The sequence below is a fragment of the Eulemur rufifrons genome, chromosome 1, assembly GCF_041146395.1.
Source record: "Eulemur rufifrons isolate Redbay chromosome 1, OSU_ERuf_1, whole genome shotgun sequence".
In the NCBI taxonomy this organism is placed as follows: Eukaryota; Metazoa; Chordata; class Mammalia; order Primates; family Lemuridae; genus Eulemur; species Eulemur rufifrons.
The window spans coordinates 71,442,478-71,459,211 of NC_090983.1; the positions used below are offsets into that span (position 1 = coordinate 71,442,478).

At 39.7% G+C, this 16,734-nt stretch overlaps 1 protein-coding gene across 7 annotated transcripts in view; it reads left to right on the plus strand.

Moving 5' to 3' along the window:
- CACNB4 (calcium voltage-gated channel auxiliary subunit beta 4) overlaps nt 1-16,734 on the plus strand; it is a 233,584-nt gene that overhangs the window by 207,035 nt on the left and 9,815 nt on the right. For all 7 annotated transcript variants that reach the window (XM_069472667.1, XM_069472623.1, XM_069472632.1 and 4 more), the window contains 2 exons: nt 5,017-5,168; nt 7,350-7,445. In XM_069472667.1, the coding sequence (XP_069328768.1) occupies nt 5,017-5,168; nt 7,350-7,445 (248 nt within the window). The remainder of the gene's footprint in view (nt 1-5,016; nt 5,169-7,349; nt 7,446-16,734) is intronic.

A 16,734-nucleotide genomic window follows, 5' to 3' on the forward strand; every position in this document is an offset into this window, starting at 1 on the left:
GTTCTTAGTATTGCTTTTGTGACTAGTAGTATGCAGAATAGTCACATTGTTTAAGTAGAAATGGAAACCACCATTAATAACATGCAGGCAATTTAAACATGTCTTTTCTGGCTACCACTCAGAAAGCATCCTAAAATTTACCAAGATGGAAAAGAATAAAAGGATGTAAGTGATTAGCTCCATCAAGGCATAGGAGAGCAGGGCTGGGAGGAGGAATCCCCACACACAGGAGTGAGTTCATGCTGTTGGTGAATCACATTGTTCATCTGGAAATCCTGTCGGTGGTCTCCACAATTGCCAAGACTGGTGTAGTCCACTCATAACTTCCTAGGATTCTCTTTTGCATTCACATTCTGAGGGCAACTTGTTCTAACTAGGAAAGATAGATAGGGATCTCCCATGCTACTACATTTTTTTAAACTATTGAAATGAGCTCTATGGATGACAGAAAACGTAACAAATTAGGGTTTCTAAGGTGGAGTGCATGCCCTAACATCCCATCAAGAATCCACTGATGGCTGTGCCTTGACCTGAGCCAAGGATTGTGCAAGTTGTAAAGAAGACACAAAGTATTATTAATATCTGTGTTTCCCAGTGTGGGATTGGCACATGGGAATTGCCAATAAATATTTCTTGGATGATTGCCTTGTGGAAGAGTGCTAAACATACCAAATGAAATAATGGTCAGCGCTTGTGAAGGGAAGATCCCAGAGATTAGTGGTTTCTTCTTTAGTCCTGTATTTAGAGCCTTCCATATACAGAGTGAAACATTCTTAAAATATTTTGACCTTGAGGAGGTTACAATGGCAGTGTTGATGGTGAATCAGATTAGGTAATTGACTAAAGTCAAATATCATAGCTGACAAGGGTGTTCAATTAGGTTGAAGATTTCTCAAACAAGCATCTATGCTCTGCTCTCCTGTCTTCCACCCTCTTTCTAACTCTTCATAGTGTCTTTGGCTTTTAACTACTCCTTCCTCTGATGTATGATGAGAGGCTAAAAGACACTTAAAAGCATAAGCTAGGTTACCTGACTCCTGCAACTATCGACACCTCCCAAGGGCTTCATGGGTATTCTCTGAAGTCATTCCTTACAGGCTAGTCAGTGGGGTCAGTGTAAATATTGAGGAAGAAACAAAGTAGATCTCAGTTCATGGTTCATGGTTTTTACCTTTACCCTGTAAGTCATATGCCCACTACTATTGTAGTTAATTTAATGACAATCTATTTTAATAACCATTGTTGATCTACTTATGTCCATTTGTCTGCATGTTGATGCACATTTGTAGATTCCTTCATCAAATGTTTATTGAACACTTGTTATGTGCCATGCATTATGCTAGACTTTGGAAATAGAGACGTAACTAAGACACAGTTATCTTATCCATGAGCAAAGAGAAAGAAGAGACAGATGGTTAAAATACTCTCTGATAACAGAATTATGAACAAAGAGCTAGAGGTATAAAGAAAAAGGGCAGGAGGTAAGTGATGTGTGAGAAGTCTTCACAGAAGTTATATTTGAGCTGGTTCTTCAAGACAGACAAGAATGTACAAAGACATTGACATATAAAAGAAATGTATGGTTGAGAAACAAGTAGATTTGTACATAGCATGCTTAGAAAAGTAGAGTAGGGGTGTGGCTCGTGAGTAACAGAAGAGACTGGAAAAGTAGACTGAACCTTGGCTAAAGAGACCTCCAAAATAGATTTCATGAAATGTTAATTTTACAAGATATTAATAATTGTTACATTCAAAATGTTTTCCATGGTCAAATAAATTTGGAAATGATGAATTAAACAGCTGGCAGGTTTCTTTTCTGCAAGACTGCTTAGGAGCGTTTAAGTTATGAGGGGTAATGCATGTTTGAAATTCCAAGAAAAGCTACTACAGTATGCAATACATTCTTCACATAAAATCCCCTTCTTTCCATAGGATATCTTATGAGATTACTGTTCCAGGGTACTCACTTTGGGAAATGGTGCTTCAGGCCCCACAGAGCCATCAAAGTATTTTATGCATGGGAGAAATATGTACAGATTTAGGTATAAGGGAGATTATCAGTGATAGATCTTGGAAAGAGGTAGACCCAGATCAGTAGTGGTCAGTTTATAGAAGTCTTCATTGAGGTCCTCCAACATCATAGTCCATGACTGTCCAGGGCTCCATCTGACTGGAATAGGGTTATGAGGAAACCTCCATTGGAACCCCTCTAAGAATCAGTCTGGGAAGCCAAGATTATCTGGTTTGGTTGAGAATTTTTTTCTTTAAAACATAAGCTATGCAGATAAATATGCCTGTCTCTTCCTCACACATAAAATTTACTTATTACATTGTATATACATATATATATATTATCCTAATATTGGGCCCAGCCCAGGATTTAGTGTGGCCCTTTGCATCCTCCTTCTGGGCTTGCTCTGCCCACACACCTCTGTGCTTGTGTCAGAGTGCTGGTTGCCTAAGAGTTTCATCTTGGTTAAACAGTAGGTGTGCCTGTCCTCTGCTTCTGGCAAAAATCACACTTAACCTCAATGCTGGTGCAGAGTAAATAAAGCCCAGGTATTTCTGAATTATTTACACAGAGACTCAGAGTGCCTTGAGGGTTCCTTGTACTGAGGCAGTTCAGTTTGTGTCAGAAGATATTGTATTCAGATTTGAAGCTTAAAATAATATAGACTTGTTCCAGCACAGTCCTGGCCAGGAGCTCCCTTAAAACAGTGGCAGTTTAATGAAAACAGCAAATAGAGAGCATACCCCAACATCCTGATGCTGAAACTTACTACAGCAAAATTAACTTTATTTTCCAAACTTCCTTCCAAAGGAAAAAAAAATTCTTAACTGTTTCTGACATGTGAGGAAAAAAGGACAGATATGTTTATTATTACTAACAAATTTAAAATATGATTTCAGAAGAATTTGGCAAATAAGCCTACTTGTCCAGTTTCTTTACATTGATATCCTGAAAGCTGGTCACCTTTCAAAGCAACAAGACATCTTTCAGGCCATTCGTAGTAGATAACATGAAAAGTCATAGATATGTTGACTCTTTAAATTCATACTTTTTCATACAGATCATGCCATAAATGATGATTCTATGGGAAATAAGAATTTTATGTTATTGTGCAAAGCCCAGGAAAATAGAGTTACGTGATTGACTTGAGTATTCATGATCCTGCACACCCTGTCAGTCCTTTTGGTGGATGATGTGAACTTGAATTTATGCTGGATAAGCAATGCAAATCACAGACCCTTTACATTGAGGATATTTAGAGCAACATTACCTTTTACCCAGGCCGTATTTATAATTATTTTTTTTATGAAGAGAAAGGAAAGAGACATTTATTACTTTGCCAGCAAAGGGGGAGGATGCAGACTGCTGTCTGAAATGCCATCCTAATGAGCAGAAATACAGAGCTTTTAAAGGATGGGTTTGGCCGGGCGCGGTGGCTCACGCCTGTAATCCTAGCACTCTGGGAGGCCGAGGCGGGTGGATCGCTCGAGGTCAGGAGTTCAAGACCAGCCTGAGCAAGAGTGAGACCCTGTCTCTACTAAAAATAGAAAGAAATTATATGGACAACTAAAATATATATATATACAAAAAATTAGCCGGGCATGGTGGCGCATGCCTGTAGTCCCAGCTACTCGGGAGGCTGAGGCAGTAGGATCGCTTGAGCCCAGGAGTTTGAGGTTGCTGTGAGCTAGACTGACGCCACGGCACTCACTCTAGCCCGGGCAACAGAGTGAGACTCTGTCTCAAAAAAAAAAAAAAAAAAAAAAAAAAAAGGATGGGTTCTTAGCTTCAGGCAATTACTGTTCAACTATAGTTGATGATTCTGATCCTACGCGGAAGACAATCCCCTGACCTCCACCCAGGACCTCCCTTTACCAGGTCCCAGTTGAGCCATCTCCTTTAGCACAAATAACAAAAGACTTACCCCCCCCCCAACCACCGTAGGCCATCTTTAAAATAATTTAAATCAGGTGACTTTGTCTACTCCGTGCACACTGGACCAGATTACAGCATTGGTAGGTCACACCTGTAGCCAAAAAATAAAAATAAGTAAAAAACAAAACAAAGAAAAATCATCTCTCCTGAAAATTAAATAGTCTAATTCAAACTTCAGGCATGACCCAATAAATTAGGTTATTTATAAAATATATATAAAATTTTTTTTTTGTATTTCTGAAAGCCATATTATGTTTTGATAATCTGTTTTCCTTTAAAAAAAAAGTAGCTGGATTGCTTCCCACATTTAAAAGAAGTCGATTTTTCATTTGACCAGACTCAAATGCATAGTTTTAGGTGACTTGGCTATTACATTCAGCCAAATAGATATGTGTCTAGATGCATTGCAGCATTTTAATATAATTGGCCTTAGTTTTGTTTTTTTTAAATGCTGAAGATAATTATGCTTTAGAACAAGACCACTGGCTCCAATCCTTAAACTCAGCCAGACTTAGTAATATGCTAATTGTAAGAGTAGACCCAGAACATTAGCCAGGAGTGCAAAAATATGCATATCAATCAAAACAGGTGAGTTGTGAGGTTTTTTTAAAAAAGCATATCCACAAAATATTAATATATGACATGTTGATAGAAATATTTCAGTGTCATTTATTTTCCATGTGATGTTGCTTTGCACATGTATTTCTGTTGTTTCCTAATTGTGGTTTCAGCTTCTATAGCTAAAATGAAAGTTCTTTAGAACAAAGCAACAATCTAAAACAACACAAAAAATCACCATATCTATATAAATAGCTAAATATTAGCTTGAGCGTAAGAAGCAAATCAAGAGAGGAATCTCAATTTTTTTCACCAACTGGTTTTATGCAAAACTCAACCCATCTTTCTCTATATTTAGGAAAGATCTTAAATTAGACAGGACTATGAAAATTCAAAATGTCTTATTTTGCAATGTAGACAAGACAAACATATCTGAAAGCATACTATTTCTTTTAAATATAAGAACTAATTAATAAGAATAACCAAGACCTGTTTATTATTTCTCTTTTCAGCGGAAGTACAAAGTGAAATTGAAAGAATCTTTGAGTTGGCAAGATCTTTGCAACTGGTTGTTCTTGATGCAGACACCATCAATCACCCAGCACAACTTATAAAGACTTCCTTAGCACCAATTATTGTTCATGTAAAAGTCTCATCTCCAAAGGTAATTAGCTCATTTCTGTCTTAAGGATTAGAAGCACATTTCTTTTGAAATATTCTTTGCTCTGTGTTTTTTTGTTAGTGGGCAAAGAGAGTATCTTGTTGAGACTCTGTTAATGGACACATTTTAAAATTTTGACAGTGTACAGATTCTAGGAATTTTGAGATAGCAAATAAAAAATATAATAGTCTATTCCTTCAAGAAGGTTATTATCTACTGTGGTTCTCAAACCATACAGGTATGCAAGTGTATAATAGAAACAAAAAATTAAGAATGCTGAGGAAAAGTAGATTCTGGCTTTTCATAGACTATAGGTTCTATTGGTAAATTTCTTAGATAATATTGATTCTTGTATCACCAATATTGTCTCCCTAGTTGAGAGACTACATAATTCAAGAAAAGTATCGATATTAGTCATGTATAAAATAAAATATCACTGTGTAAATATCTCTTATGGAAATGTTACAGACCCTGACATTTGTGCTTAGGTTAGGTCCTTTGGGGAATATAGTTTATTCCATGATTAAGCACAATGGAAAATTGGCCATGTATCTTTATGCCATGGGGGGGGGGGAGTAAAAATAAAAACGAAACAGCTCCAAATCAATTTCTTTTGACTTGGGTGTTCTTTCATTTTAAAAAAGTGATGATGTTCTAAAAAGTTAATGTGAAATAGATACCCTTGGGAGGTACTGTCTTACTCAGTGGTGCCCAACCTTTTTGGCGCCAGGGACCAGTTTCACAGAAGACAATTTTTCCATGGACCAGGGATGGGGAGATGATTTCGGGATGATTCAAGCTCATTATATTTATTGTGTACATTATTTTTATTATTATTACATTGAAATATATGATGAAATAATTATACAACTCACCATAGGTTGGGGACCTCTGATCTTAATAATCAGTCTCTTGTGAGTGCCTCCTGGAGTGTATTTTAGTGCTTCCATGCAAGTTCTCCTCTCGTGGGTGGAGAATGTCCAAAGAAGCTGTGCCCTTCTCCAAAGCTTCTGAGGTCCTCAGCCTTCCATCTCTTCAGGCAATGCTTGTGTGCAGTGGACTTGGGAATCCAGACCAAACCAGGGCTTTTTGAGAATCAGTAGAATGGATGGAAACTGCCTTGACCACCTGGACCCGGAGCTGCTGGGGGTTCAAGCAGCCTGCCCACCAGTGGAGGAGAGATTGGCCCCTCCCACTGCCCATGATACTGTGGTGTCCTTAAGTGCAGGAACAGGGTCTCTCACACACCTGTGTGCTGGGGTATCACAGAGCCTCATAGGTTAGTACTGTTTGGGGGGATGGGAAGGGCAAGGCAGATGGAGTATATGGCCAAACACAGTTACAGCAGTGGCCAAAGGAGAGATATATCACTGGTTTATATGTAGCCATGTACTAAAGCAAATATTTTGCCTTGATTTCCAATCATGAAATAGTCTGATTAACATAAAATTAAACTGGAATGGGTCATTAATTATCAGTAACAAAAAGGACCAAATATGTACATGACTCTGATATTTATCTGACATGGATATAGTGAACCAAAATATTACTCAACATAAATGACCTGGTATGGCCAAGCATGGTGGCTGACACCTGTAACACTAACACTTTGGGAGGTCAAGGCGGGAGGATCATTTGAGCCCAAGAGTTTGAGAACAGCCTGGGCAACATAGCAAGACCTCATCTTTACAGAAAAGTTAAAAAATTTGCCAGGTGTCATGGGGCATGCCTACAGTCCCAGTTAATTGGGAGGCTGAGGCAGGAGGATTGCTTGAGCCCAGGAGTTTGAGGTTGCAGTGAGCTATGATGACACTACTGTGCTCTAGTCCTGGCAACAGAGCAAGACCTTGTCTCAAAAAAATAAAAAATAAAAAAAATACCTAGCGCAGACCAGTCTCTCCATTTTTGTAAAGCTCTCTTTGAAATATGTGGGTAAAATATGGGGTAGAAACACAGGATTCCACCAAGACTTTAGGCAGAGCTAGAATAGCATGAACATGTCAAATCCACTGTAACTGAAAGCCGGCGTAGTTGGATGACATCATTACAGGCTTATATATATGATTTCTCACACTGTATTTCTTCTCTACTATTACTCAGGGCTACACATTAAAAAGACCCTGGTTTATTTGCTTTTCTTTCAACTCATTGATAATACCTCAGCTTCATGTCTTCTTCCATCAGGTTTTACAGCGGTTGATTAAATCTAGAGGAAAGTCCCAAAGTAAACACTTGAACGTTCAACTGGTGGCAGCTGATAAACTTGCACAATGCCCCCCAGTAAGTATCATCATTTTTCTCTTGATAGTTCTTGGTTTGTTAGAAGAGGATGAATTTTGTTTTCATATTAGCTTTGTCATGTTTATTCTAGAATGACGGTGATGATAGTTTGTTGTCATAAATCTAAAGGACTTCTTAGCACAAGCTGCTTCTGTCGTTTTGGTTGTATTCAGGCATCCAGAATTGGATGGTGTTTGCCTTGTGATAAGAAATGAATTTAGCGTCCCGTGGCTGCCTCCTTATTCTACCTTAATCACCTTGCAAACACTCAGCACACCACTTAGCATCCAGCCTCCAGTCATGTGGACACTTTTAAGAACAAAATAAAACATACCAATTTGACTTTCCTTTAACTTTTCTGCCAGAAAGTTCTGCAGGCATAAAATATTCTGATGTTGAAGGTCAAGAATTGATTAGCGCTGGAGGAGCACTGTTGGTTATAGCAGATGACAGGTTCAGAGTGGAGAGAGGTGAGAAAGTGAATGATAGCAACTCTTCTCCTAGTGCCATTGCCAGGAGACTGCTGCTGGGGCAGAGGCCAGCACTGGGGCGTGAGGTTGGGCGGGGACTGCTCTCACGTGGCCCTGGGTCTCCAGTGGCCAGTGTGTCTCCGCATGCTGCACTGGCTTACTATTTCTGTGCCTTTGTTTCTCTAAAGAAAATGACTGTCTTTCTTACTCAATGGAATCACTAGGTTGTTTTATGTACTTGTGTAGGATTGTTTATGCTCTGTGGAAGCATAAAATCCAATTCAAATGTTTAGAGAGGCAACACAGCATAGCTGTTAAAAGCACATACTCTGGAGCCAGAGGCCTGGGTTCAAATCCACACTCACTAGTTATGTAATTATGGGCAAGTGCCTACTGTATGGGATTGATGTAAGGTTCCAATGAGTGAATATGTGGTAAAGTTCTTAGGACATTGCCTGACACATAAGAAGCACAGTGTAAGAGTTTCCATTATAGTTACCTGATACACTTTGCACCATGCTGTGTCTGGTCTGTTAGATTCTGTAAGAACCTGTACCTCTCTGGTTCACTGTCATATCTCAGTTCCCTATCACAGTAGGCCCATAATAAATAGTTGTTGAATGAGTAAATGTATGAAAGGCTATACAGACAATAAAAGTAATAATGCATCTTTTCATTAGATGTTTACAATGGGCCCACAGTATGCTAGATGCTTTATATAGATTATCTCTAATCCTCACAGTTACCTAGTAAAATAGGCAATATTATCCCCATTTTATAGTTAAGACAACTGAAAACAGAGGGGATTAAATGACTTTCCCAAGGTTGCATAGCAAATTAGGATTAGATCTAGATCTATTTGGCTCCAAAGCCAGTTTCCTCCCCTCCTAAAACCATCTCCCCCTACATACACACACCTGGTTACCTACCCTGCAGATAATTTGGATAGCTTAGAGTGTGGAGAGCTATGTTCAGAAGTTTAACTTCACATTGCTTACTGATGAAGTCCACTTGTGCAGTGGAATGTAAGATTAACGCACTGAGCAGATATAGAAGGATATATTACCCAGCCCCTGATCCTGTAACACTTCACAGTTGATGGAAGATAATCTTTATTGTAAAGCTACCAAAAGCCAGGAACTATGCTATTATCTCCAATTTTTAGAACAATCTTATAAGGATGGTTCTATCAGTTTGGTCTTCTGAGAAATAGACACCTAAATGGAATTAGAAGTGCAGGAGATTTATTGGAGGAAATGTCATCTTGTTATAAGAATGAGTTTATTATTATTTATTCCTACTAATTACTAGAGAAAATACTTGTATCTTATTAAAATTGAGATATTTTAGCTGTTGAGAGGATTGATCATTGAGTGGTTTTGCATATAGTACAACTTGCTACATCTGAAATAGCTGGGCCTGGTGCAGTGGCATATACCTGGAGTCCCAGCTACCGGGGAGGGTGAGGCAGGAGGATTGCCTGAGCCCTGGTGTTAGAGACCAACCTGGGCAACATCATGAGACCTTGTCTAAAAAAATGCTGTTTGGAATGGCTGGAACTAAGAAAAGATATGTGCATACATAAATGCAAGTTTTGCTGTGAGCTACCTTAGGATTTGTACCTGGGTCAGGGATTTCCAAGGGCCCCATAGCTGGAAAGACAGCCTTACTCTATCCTTATCTCAGTTTTATATAATTGGTCAGAAAACCTGAAATTTTAAACAAATTGTCCAGATAGGTAAGATTACTTTGTACTTAACATTTACTATGCACTGTTTACTTTAGTAAACATGTTCATTTGACATTGCATGAATAGCATTTGTAATGCTAAGAAGGAATCATATACTCTATTTTGGCACATGTGGAGAAATCTTCAGATTATAAAAACCAGTAGTCATTTTAAAATGTGTCTGCATTTTTCCCTACTTTACTTTAAGACCATAATTATAATTGTCATCCAAAGATTGGTGATCACTGTGTCATTTTAATTCCTTTAGGAGAATTTGCAACTTGCTTAATTGGCCACTGTATCTCCCGTCTGAAAAGTCAGCAAATTACACTGGCAGAGTCTCACATTGCTCAGAAATTAAAGGCAACAGTTTTTGGAAAGGGAAGTCTAAAAGAGCACTGAAAAAAAGTTAACTCTCTGTAGCCAGAAGAATGAATCCTAGATTCAGGGACTATGAGAGCAAAAGGGGACTTTTAAGAGCACCCCATATAGTATTTCCTGGAGTATGTTGTTTACAACATGGGTTCCATGTCATGTCAACAGGTGTTATGGGAAAAGAGCCCTGATACCAAAAATGTTTGAGAAAACACTTATGTAAACAAAGATAGTCTGGTTTCTTTACTGCAGAACCCTGAATATGCTAATGTGTATTTTACATCTCCAATAGGACATATAGTAGGCAGTGTTTCCCCTAAAATGTGACTGTAGGGTATCCTATGGGTCTAGTATTGCATGGAACACTCCTAGGGAAAGACTGATCCCGTCCAATCTCCTCGTTTTACAAATGAGGGAACTGAGGCCAAGAGAGATGAACTGGTTTTCCAAAGGGCATATGTCTTGGCCAAAGTCAGTGTGAGATCTCCGTCTCCTAGTCCAGCAAGACTTTAGATGGTGACTGGCAACAGGTTAGTTATAATATATTCTTCTTGTGAGAGAATCATGTGTTTCATAGGGAAGGCTTTTTCTAGGAGACAGGTCAGTAAACTTTTTTTTAGTAAAGGGCCAGATAGTATATATTTTAGGCTTTGTGGGCATATGGTCTCCTTTTGCAAAACTACTCAACTCTGCCTTTGTAACAGGAAAGCTGCCCTAGACAATGTGTAAACAAACGAGAGTAGCTGTATTTCAGTTAAGCTCTGTGGAAGCAGGAGGCAAGCCTGATTCAGACAGCAGATCAAAGTTGCCACCCAGGCCAACATCGTGGCTCTCTATTACTATGCAATAAACTACCCCCAAACATACTGACTCCAAACAACAGCCACTTTGGTGGTATTCAGCTGGCGGCTAACCTGATCCCTTAGCAAGGGTGGCTAAAAGGCTGGGCTCAACCAGCTCTCCTCCCTCTCTGAGTAGTGTGAGGGTCTTTCCATGAGCTCTCTCCAACAGGGATACGGCCTTCTTGCATGGCAGCTCCCAGGCTCCAAGAGCAAGGATTCCAGTCTCTTATGGCCTGGGCTTTCCTACCAGCACAGCATCACGTCCACAGCATTCTGTTGATCAAAATAGTCACAGAGGCTCTCCAGATTCAGGGAGAGGAGACATAATCCTCTATCTTGATGCAGAATGTCAAAGAATTTGTGGCCATTTTCAGTTTGCCATAGACAGAAAGATGAGCTGGGAGATGGGCTACTGGCTACTTTACTCTGTAAGAGGGAGGATTTTCCTCTCATTGCCCAGTCTGGATTCATAGGAAGAAAAAAGATGGGATGCAGACAGAAAGGGGGATTAAGGGACTAGAACCTGCAAGACCATCTCATATTTTTTTATATGAACAGCCCGATTTTGCATTTCCAGTATACCCCTATACACTATATTTTTAGATTTCATTTTGCTTCTACCAGATGATGTTGGTACCCTTTTGTTCCTCAGAGAAGCTGAAAATAGGACATTTTAAGAAGGCCAAGTTCAAATTGCCCCAGTACTATGGTAATAAGAGCTACATAATGGGTGGTGAGAAAAGCAGAGAGACGGACAATTGAATACATAAATGAAATGTAATCCTTTAATCCTACTTGGTTACAGTCTGGCTTATGTTACCAAGAGCTGACCCTGTGGCTCTTTGAGCTGTGTAATGTTTTTGTGTGTGTAAAATGACATTGATCGCTCTGCCAGTAAGAGGGGAGCTCATCTCCTCGACAGAATCTTGCAGGCCTCTAACATTACAGTAACTATAGTAGTTCTCTTCTAGCCGACATTTTCCACTGCTGAGTGGACCCAGATTTATTCTATTAAACACAAGAACTCTGAAGGAAGTGGTAGTGCCCAGCAACCTTCATCCGTATTGCTCTTGCAGCAGTAATTTTCCACTGCCCTTTTCCAGTAATGTTATTTAAATTATTTAGAATCATGTAGATTTACCCATCTATTTGAAGTGTCCTCCACAACGGTGCATTCATTATTCACTGCCCCTGGACGTCCACAGTTTTAATTCCTAACACTGCTTTTGGAAAAGGGAGTAATTGATTTCAGATGTTTCCTTCATGGAACAAGGCCACAGGATCCAGTTTCTCTCAGTACCTTTTCCAGGGGTTTCAGCCACACGACTTGGATATAGAGGGTCAGGGAGGGTTTATTCCCACCGATGCTATGATTTAACTCATCAGATTCATATGAACCTAACAAAAATACTGAATGCCTTTTCTCCAGACATTAACATTGTCAGATGTTGTCATAATCTCTGAAGAATAAGAATGGATAGGATGGAGGGAGGGGTGTGGGAGGAAAATGTGTTTGAGTCTACAATGAATGTCACAAATTATTAAGAGAGAGGAGCTATAAAAGGGAACAAAGTGGCTATATTTTTTTGCATTTATATTACCCTCACCAATTAGCAGCAAGAATTCTGATTGTCTTTCCTGTTTAGTTCATTAAAGTGGAAACTGCCTAGGACTAACTGTTAGAGCCCCACAGTATTTGTAGGCTCTCCTTTATCCCCATAAGACATCCTAGATATTTTAAAAAGTCTTTTAACTTAGAGTCTAATTTCCTGTCACGAGTTGACCAGTGAGTTAAGTACTCAGGACCTCAAACATTTTAATAACAGAAAGAAGTTTTGATATGAGAGAGACATTGGTTGGTTATTTTATGATTAGCATTACATGTCTGTGCCATTCAGCCATTTTATTTTACTGAATGGTATTTGCCAATCCTTTTTTTTTAAATGACGTCAGTTTCAGGCTCTCTATATTCCAATAGCAAAGAAATGAAAGTATGCTCACCTCTATTATTTCTTTGTTCCACTTAGAAACAGGGAAGGTGCCCCACCTGAGGTTTTCTCTGTGCACAACCAGTAAATATAAAGCAGCAGTCTCCATCCTTTTTGGCACCAAGACCGGTTTCATGGAAGACAATTTTCCAAAAGACCGGGGGTGGGGGGTATGGTGTCAGGATGATTCAAGCACATTACATTGACTGTGCACTTTATTTCTATTATTATTACATTATAATATATAATGAAATAATTATGCAACTCACCACAATGCAGAATCTAATGCCGCCACTGATCTGACAGGAGGTGGAGCTCAGGTGGGGATGTAAGCGATGGGGAGTGGCTGTAAATACAGATGAAGCTTGGATCAATCGCCCACCGCCACTCACCTCCTGCTGTGTGGCCTGGTTCTTAACGGGCCACTGACCAGACAGTACCAGTCCGAGGCCTGGGGATGGGGGACCGCAGATGTAAAAGCGTGCATGTGTCGTGGGAGAGTTTGCATATATTTACTCCCCTATCTAGCTAATATTCAGTAATGAACCAACTTGAAAAGTTAACATTAAACTGTAAAATTAGTTTCTAAGTTTTATAAACTTTTTATTATAAAATACTCAGTAGCAGCTTCCCTAGCTAAAACGTATTAGACAATATACACTAGTTTTAATGAGATTTCACCCTCTATGCTAGAAAGTATGTATTTCACAGTCATTAAGGAAGACTCAGTCTCTCTCTAATATCTTCCCTCCCAAAATAATTTAAAAGAAACAAATGGAACTTGCTCTATTCCCTCAAGGTAAGACCTGAAAAGCACTATTTTCTGTAAAAACTAGGGTGACCATTGATTCTAATTTGCTCAGGATTTTCCAGGTTTTAGTACTGATAGTCGCATCCCCAGAAATACTCAGTCCCTGGCAAACCAGGACGGTTGGTTGCCCTAATTCAGGTGGCTTCCCTGGGAAAGATTGTCACATCTTCCTCTGTGAATGGAGAACCAGACATAGGGCTCAATACCTACAATTTTTTAAAAAGACCTTGCAAATCTTCTTTGTTTCTATATTAGTCAGCTTCAGTCTTTGTTTGCCTTTCTTTCTCCCCTGTCATTTTATTTCTCAGCCCACTGGATGAGCTAGAGGCATGTTTTTCACTGTTGGTTATTTATAATGCTTTAGTTTTTAATTTTCTGGGAAGAGTTTATCCAGAAAAGGAGGCTACTGGGCCTGCAGTTTTGATGGTTTGTTTTGACTCCTCTGTCCACTACTTATGCGCTGTAGCAGCCACACCATTTCTGCCTACCTCAGCTGAAGACAATATCCCATCACAGAATGTCAGAGGTGTTCCCTGTGGCAGTGCTTTGAAAACAGCTCGACATTACCCTTATTTTGGGCTGTTGCCAAGGGCATGGGATCGCTGAGCGGGCAACGCTCACTGCCAGGGCTTCTGCTGATTAGGTAGCTCGCTGCGTCCGTATTAACGTATTAAAACGTTTGCAGGGGACCTCACTTAACTGCCTAAGAAGGAGCTGACTACACTTGAACCTTTACCTTTATGAGAAATTGGCAAACCTGGTTTGCATAAATTCATTGGATTGCTTCTCTTTGAATTTCTTATATAACTAAAATCAATTTTCCCCCCTTATACTGACTTTCTAGCACCCTGGTCTACTCAGCTGTGTTATTTCCTAAACAGTTAAAAAGAAAAATCGTCACAGATACACAGGCTGTGAAATTCTATCTAGTTGAAAATAAGCCACATATGTCAGTATTCATTCAGAAGCCGAAATTTGCTTTTCTCTGTGCTTTTCGAAAGTCTAAAAGCAGTTTCAAATCATCTTCCATCATATAGCTGTCTTTTAGCAGTGGAAAAGCTAGTTTCCTAGCAATGATAGAGGCTTAAGCAAACAGCCATGTGCTGATATATACAAATCTTATTCACTGGCAAAGAGAAGCACTTTCTTAGAATTACTTGTAATTAAATGTATGTTTAATTGTGTCTGTAGCAGTGACAGTGTAACATGCAGAACGAGCCAAGTAGACACAGAGCTCACACAAATAACATCCTGTGGTGGGTGCTGCCTGCCTGGGGGCCTCCTCTTGGGGCTTTCCAGTCCTGGCTGCGGCTATCAGGACCCATCCAGCCCAGGGATCCCGGGAAGTTTCTTCCACTTGAAACTCCATGAAAGAAAGAAAATGATTTGTGGAGACTAACCAAACCTACATTGTAGAGTGAGACCTGTGTAATCGAATTTTACAGTTCACACACACAAAAATGATATAAACAACCAACTCCAGATCTCATACAGTGTAGAATTTGTGGGAGAACTTGAGGCGGGAGTGGCTGAGAGAGTGGTTCCTGTGCCGTCCAGTTTCTCTTTCTTCTTCCCGTGCAATCTGAGTCTGTGGATGCTCTTTGGGGCGTAGCTGTTCTTGGCCCACTCAAGCCAGCACCACAATGCCGCTGCTATCAGAGCGCCATGGGCAATTCTCAGATCATTTCTTACATAACTGTGGAAAGTTTACATTAATGGGGGAGGGGACTTTTGATTGCAAGAGACAGGAAACTTCCTTGGGTTACTTTAGTGGAAAAGAGAGATTTATCGGAAGGATATGTGTTGACAGAAACTCTAGGAACTGGCTGTTTTCTCTGTCTCTTATGGGCCATATAGTCTCTTTCTTCCATTGTATCTTTCCTTTTTCTGTTTTGTTCTCTTCTCCCGGCAGATAAATTGTTTGACTTGCTCATAATTTCCCCTTCCTCGTAAGTTCAACATTCACATGTCTCTTCGGGACTCCTCCTAAATCCAGAACTTTAAGCTGCAGCTCGGTCTTATTATTGTTCTGAATTAAAGTCCTAGTGTGACATAGATTATTATGGATTTTAATCCTTGTCTCTCCCACCAGACTGTATGCCTCTGGAACACAAGATGATATCTGTTTTCCTTGCCACTGTATATCCACAGTGTCTAGCATAAAATAGGTACTGAGTCAATAGTCTATGAATGAATAAAACATGCAAAAAACATCTGCAGTCTACTAATCACTGTTCTTGGTTGGGGAGAGTTTTTTACATGAGTCGAACTGGCTGAGTCTTCTCAAACGTGAGTCAGTTTGGGCTGAAGTCATCTTATTCTTTTCCTAGTCCTGCTCTAAGGACCTTCAAATGGCTTTCCAATTTAGGGTCAAATTTTTCCATAAAGATTGATGTGATGAAACATTTAAATAGTAAATGTTGGGGGAGAGATTGTTTCCATGGTGACTTCTGCTTCAAGGAGCCTTTGTTCTAAGCACTGAAGAGAATGAGTCAGCTGAGACACCACCAACTCCATGTCATCCAGTTGCCATTAAACCTAAATCCAGCCAGTGATATCAATGCTGATGGCAGTGACCCTGTATTTGATTCATTATTTTGAGAAAATGAGTTCATAAAAGCAGGTGGATGGTGGTGGCAGTGTGGGAGAGGGGAAGTATTTCAATCCATCTATTGAAAGTTGGGCTGTGCTAAACACCTACCTGTGGAATGGCTTTTCTCTTTATGCGGTGCCAGAGTTTTCTGACTGTCCTTCCAAAGAGTCTGTGTCTCGGTGTATCCTGTGTTCCCAGCCACATGGCAGTAACAGAGGGGCCACTCTGCTCCTTTGGGGAGGAAGGACAACTTCCTGGTTCCAGGCCAGATGTTGAACAATGCCCTTAGTGACAGAAACTCGGACAGCAGACATTTCTTGTGTGACCCCTCACCTTCTGCAGTTCAACACCCCTCGTTCTTTTTTAACCATTTGACAAAATGATCTTGGTAACAGAAATCACTGTGATGTGGTTTTCTAGTATTAATGCTAAATTTTATTTCCTTATTGTTTTATCATGAGAGAGATAACATCATTTTCAC